At 41.2% G+C, this 6,000-nt stretch overlaps 1 protein-coding gene across 1 annotated transcript in view; it reads right to left on the bottom strand.

Annotated features, from left to right (window-relative positions):
- Positions 1-2,725: 2,725 nt before the first annotated feature.
- LOC126354640 (trypsin-1-like) overlaps positions 2,726-6,000 on the bottom strand; it is a 54,916-nt gene continuing 51,641 nt past the window's right edge. Inside the window, exon 2 of the mRNA XM_050004411.1 lies at positions 2,726-3,715. Within this exon, the coding sequence (XP_049860368.1) occupies positions 3,344-3,715 (372 nt within the window). The 3' untranslated portion in view covers positions 2,726-3,343. The remainder of the gene's footprint in view (positions 3,716-6,000) is intronic.

The following is a 6,000-nucleotide window of genomic DNA, read 5'->3' as shown; positions in this document are numbered from 1 at the left end:
GTGCTGAGACAGTCCGCGATTACGCCTGCTCTTCCCGTTTATTTCATTTCTAGTGACCTGTGTTTCTGTGTTCCTCAATTTCTCTAAACATTTTTGTACTTCCTTCTTTCATCAATCAACTGATGTACTTTTCTGTTATTCATGGTTTCTTCCGAGCTACCTTCTTTGTATCTACGTATTTCTTCCTACCTTCTGTGATTGCCCTTTTCAGAGACGTCCATTCCTCTTCAACCGAACTGCTTACTGAGCTATTACTTATCTCAGTATCTATAGCCACAGAATGTTTCTACATTCCATATTACTTCAGTTTCTGTTACAGGCCAAATGTTCATATGTCTTTAATGCAGTTGTTTCCATCGCCTCTTGCGTCCTAACACCTTTGATCATTGCCCATTCCTCCGCCTTCTGCGGCAGTTTCCAGCCCTAAGGGCAAGGGAGTGGTTTTTGACAAGGGCTGGATGAGGCTGACTTTTTTATTCCAGAAGCCTTTAGCTGCCACTGCTGATGGTCTTTTTTCAGCATCAAAGTTGTAGCCTGGTTGGAACCCAGGTCGAGACCGTTTTGATTAATGATGAAAGACGATAAAACATAGTGGAGCAGTTTTCAAATATTTATCAAATTTTGCCAGGATGTTCATCAAATAACTGGTATTGAATAATTGAATTTTCACTCCTTTCAGAACTGATGTCCATCACCAAGATCATGTTTAAGAGCAATTCCCACACTCAGGATCACACAGTTGTGCTCGTTGTGGCGTGGAGTCAAGCAACTTCCGAATGTCATCTAGATGAATTTCTGGCTATTCCTGAGAAAGACGTTGTGCCACTCATCAAAATTTCTGGCTGGATGTTGATATGAATGTAAGTGTCCTCCAATCACATCTCAAGCATGGTCCATGGGTGGCAAATCTGGACGATGGGTAGGCTGTACATTCTTGACATTGGCTGTGGTGTGAACTGAATTGTAGGATTTCCATTCGTCATTCTTACCACGTACTGGTGAGAATTCAGCCCACCTTCAGATATACGATATCAGTCTTATTCTCATATGCAATAGCACCTAAAGCGGGAGATGGAGAGGTATGGGTCTCGCTGTTTCCTGTGGCCTCAAAGCAGCCACGTAGGCTAACTGATCGCAACAGACATACGTGAGTCTCATGGCTGGAAAAATGCCAGTCAAGCTCTGAGTGAACATTGGCGTTACACTACACAAGTCTCCATTGTTTGTAATATGGTGTCAACGGAAGCGACACATGGCAACTCAATATTGCAATTCAGCTTCCAGTAATCAGTTTCCAGCTGCATGTGGTGTGACTTTGCCTGCAGCAGCTGCCAGCATCTGAGCTTTTGTCGTCGTCCTATTCGCCAGAGTCAGTCTATCAACATTTTGGCCATCTCGTTGAGCAGTACTTTCTTGTGGAAGGGGCAGCACCCACTTTTGTCGCCATGCAGTTGTCCTGTGTCAGGTGGTGCAGCCTGTGCTGTTTGATGGTCCCATGACGCTCAAGCCAATAATTCGACTTTTGACAAAGTCCTCTTAGCACGTTGTATTGCGGTCTCCACCTCAGATGTTCGAGTAACATTACCCAGTATGAACTTGCCCCATTTTTTGTAAGTAGGGATGCCTCTTTTCTGTAGTGAAATTAACAAGGATAAGGATGGATTTTTAGTCACGACATAACAAAAATATGGAAATATTGGAGTATCTGTTTAGTATAATTTGGCCACAGTGTTTATTCTGTAAAGATTCCTGCTGGTGTATCTCACATTATGGTTCACGAGAGATTACGTGTGTTAACATACATAGACACACACACATACATCAAATTTCTGGATAAATAGTACACAGTACACCAAGCTATTAACCAAATATAGTTGAACTATTATTGAAATGTAGTTGTTAGCATTATATGTCGAAAACTGGTGTGTCTAAAACCAACTTTTTGAATTACTATATGTATATGTGTGTATGTGGTGTCGTGTTGGACTTGTCCAAAAGAACAGACATCACACACACACACACACACACACACACACACAGACACACACACACACACACATTTACATATGGGGTATGTTGGACTTGTCCAAAAGAATATATATATATATATATATATATATATATATATATATATATATATATATATATATATGTGTGTGTGTGTGTGTGTGTGTGTGTGTGTGTGTGTGTGTGTGTGTGTGATGTCTGTTCCTTCAGACAAGTGCTACACACCATATACATACATATACATGTAGTAAATCAAATATATATAACAAATAGTATATCTGTAGGCATGACTCCCTTGATAACTTTAGTGAAAAAGCACAACAAGATCCGTTTCGCTTGTGGGAATACGGGACTCTCTGTGTGCAAGTAGTGAATGGACTATGCACTTAACAAGTGCGATAGAAGTTGAGAATGTGGACTGGATAAGAACTGTGTCCAGACGGGTGAGGTAATTAGGGGAGCCATGCATGGTAAGTGGCAGATGTGGATTCAATTCACAGTCCAGCACAAATTTTCGAGTATCAGCGTCGAATTATTTCCATGCCAGATTGTGGCAAGAGTCAGTCTCTTCTCGAAAAGTGGCCATGACTATTGTCTTACAAGTATTTAGTAACCATCTTGTAATAAAATAAATCAAATCCCACATAACGTCATCGTATATACTTCGGGAGAATGAAATATTGCAACTACAGTTTCTGATTAAGTTGAACAAACACAGTGTAGTTAGATCTTTCGTTTTATTCAAAAATAAATAAACGCTTACATCTATGATCTAAGACTCATTTCTACAAATTTTTCAACAAGGGTTTTAATCGTTAGGGCAGAACAGCACTGCACAGTATACATGGAGAGATTTCATCAAATTGTTGTCCACTCTATGGGAACAGATACCATTAGTTCTGTTTAAAGTATATTATTCGACTTGTGCAAGTCTTAAAAGAATTTAAAAATTCGGTTCTAAATTTTTTGAGTGTATGTGTGAGGGCTGTAAAGAGTATACATTTATCCACATTCCGTGAAGACATTTTTAATATAGGAAATTGGCTGTAAAACCATCACAAACCACAATTCTTTTAAATTTTTTGTTCTGCCACCAATTTTGATTTGTAAGTGATCACCTTTCCGTGTTATGCTTATGCTGTACACCATACGGCAAGCAGAAACAGAAGATTAAATATTAGCCAGATGACGACTTTCACGTCGAAATTAGTCGTAGAGTAATTAATCAAAAAGTAGCAGCTAGTTGAGGGCTTTCATCCAAATATGTACGGAAAAATGTGCACAGGATTTTACAGGTTCAGCGTGTGGTACAGACAGAACAGAGGGTCGAGAACGGTCAAGCGACGCCTATGTGCTCAGTGATCCAGGGCCGCAGGGCGGCGACGTTGGAGAAGACGCCAGGCAGGCCGGGCCGCGCGCAGCCGAGGCCCCACGACACGATGCCGACGAGGAGGCGGCGCTGCACCAGCGGGCCGCCGCTGTCGCCGTGGCAGGCGTCCCGGCCGCCCTCGGGGAAGCCGGCGCACAGCATGCGCTGCGTGATGCCGCCCAGGAAGGCGTACGCCTCGCCGCAGCGCTGCGGGTCCAGCACGGGCTCGGTGAGCGCCTGCAGCTGGGTGGCCGGCGGCCCGTGCTCTGACAGCCTGCCCCAGCCGGTCACCGTCACCAGCGACCCGACGGCCGGCTCCTTTAATGGCAGTCCCGCTGCCTGCAAGCGCGAAACACAAACGAATATTGAATTTTCTCACTGTGTGAGAACTGAAGGGCCATCTGCTTTGATTGTAAAACAATCATTCAAGAGCGAAGAACGAATGAAATATTTCTTTATCGAAAACAACCGGTTTCGACAAACTTTTCTGTCATCTTCAGGTCTTAAAATCATCAGTTGTAAAACATGTTAATTTTACGCTGAGCCTCAAGCACATTGAATAAAAATAATATCGAATATAAATAATAATAATAAAATAAAATAAAGAATAAAAATAAAATTGAATAAAAATTAGCATATTATAAAAGCTTTATCATCGCTAAATTTTTTAAAAACATAAAGCACCATATACGAGTACATATTGCTCAAAAATGCTTATTGCATCATTCAAGCGTGGAACAAAAAACATATCTTTGTACGTCTGCTGGACATTCTCTAAACTGTGCAAATCCACTTTCAATTGCGTATAAGGTACCTTTCCATTTAAAATGGATTCGCAATGTTTAGAATATGCCCTGCACATGTAAACAGATGTGCTGCTGTGTGCCTCGTTTGTATGATTAAACAAGCATTTGTGAGCAATAGGTATGTACACGTGGTCTTTTTGCGCAAGGTGCTTTGTGTTCTTAAATATTTTAGAGATGAAAAACCTTTTATACTGTCCTGATTGTTACCCACTTGAAATCTTGCGCGTGAGTCTCAGACTAAAATGAATATGTTTTATAACATAAGATTACAAGACCTGAAGTTGACAGAAAAGCCTGTTGAAACAGGTTGTCCTCAATAAACTACTATTTTATGCGATCTTGGCTAATGAATATTTGTTTACAAACAAATCACAGAAAACAACTGACATCATACAGTAGTTAACCTAAATGTTGCATATTGCGGAAAATTTAATATTGAACATTTTGATCCATAAATATGTTATGATATCAAGTCATTGATTAGGTTTTAATGTAATTCTAGTGGAAACAATGTTTTAGCCTCGAGGGGCAGTTTGATCAGTCTGTTGCAACCGTCTCACCTGTAAACTTTGGAGTAGATTTGTTATGCTTCAGAAAATTTCATACGACAATAACGTATGATCAAAGGCTTCCTACAGTCATTCAAACGAAAGTGGGAGTAAGACAGGTGGACGTGTTTCTCTTAGTCAAAATGATGTCTCCAGAATCTGGAACAAGTTCCTAGCGGTAGGAATTGTTGATGATGGTCACAATAGAGACCGCGGAAGAAAAACGAGCATGCAGGATTGGTATCTGAATATAAGTCCAAGCAGAAGTCCTCAACACGATGCTACCTATCTATGGTGGTAGTTTCAAACAGCTGTAGGGCTATAGGGGTGTAGGTGTCAACACAAACGATACGAAAAGGCTCCACGTGGAGCGAATACTTGCCAGAAGACATCTGAAGGTTCCGCCTCTAAATTACGTTCAGAGAAGGTCTGGTATCATATGGGCATGGCACCACACTTTGTAGACTAAGCAGTGCAACACAATCTTCTTTTCTGATGAGAATCTTATCAGTCTCCACACTTATATTAACGTGTGGAGGCAACGTATACACCCCAACTGTATTTCAGACCGCCACCCTTCTCAAGACCGTTCAGTTATGTTTTGTGGTGGAATCATATATGACTGCAGGAAAAGCCTTGTGCCTGTACATGGCACGATATTTGGTGTGAAGTTTGAGGGTGGCATTCTTGCATGCCATGTAACTCCTTTTGCTGACGGCTGGAATGGGAGTCAAAACAGATGGACGACAATGCACGCCTTCATCGTCACACTCTAGTGAACAAATTCCTATTGGATCTTAAGTCAGTGAGATGAATGACCGCAATATTCTGAAGATCTCAGCTGCATTGAGAACGCATGGAACGTGCGAAAACCAGCGGTTTGCAATCGCTCTGTCCCACGAGAGACCTCCCAGGACATCACAAAGGCAGCTGTGGAGAAATAGGACAATATCCCACAGACTTATTTGGACGGTTTGGCAAGGAGTGGGCCTAACCGCCTTCAAAAGTGTCCCCAGTTACAAGGGGTTCAGTTGGTTCATAAACAATGTGTTATACAATATGAAAGTGAGAAGAAACTGTATGATCGACATTGGAATTTTCTGTAAAGTTTTATTTTCGTTCGTTTGTGTTTATCAAACTGAAATATGTTTACCTTGTTTATTTTTCCTGATCGCTGCCTCTAACACAACAAAATCAGTTTTTATTATTAAGAAAGCTTCTGGTACGAAGTTTTTTATCACTTTGTTTGTGTGTATGTAGACTGAATGAC

Source organism: Schistocerca gregaria, chromosome 3, assembly GCF_023897955.1.
Source record: "Schistocerca gregaria isolate iqSchGreg1 chromosome 3, iqSchGreg1.2, whole genome shotgun sequence".
In the NCBI taxonomy this organism is placed as follows: domain Eukaryota; kingdom Metazoa; phylum Arthropoda; class Insecta; order Orthoptera; family Acrididae; genus Schistocerca; species Schistocerca gregaria.
The sequence above is the reverse complement of the archived record's forward strand: the minus strand, read 5'-3'. Positions and strand labels throughout refer to the sequence as shown.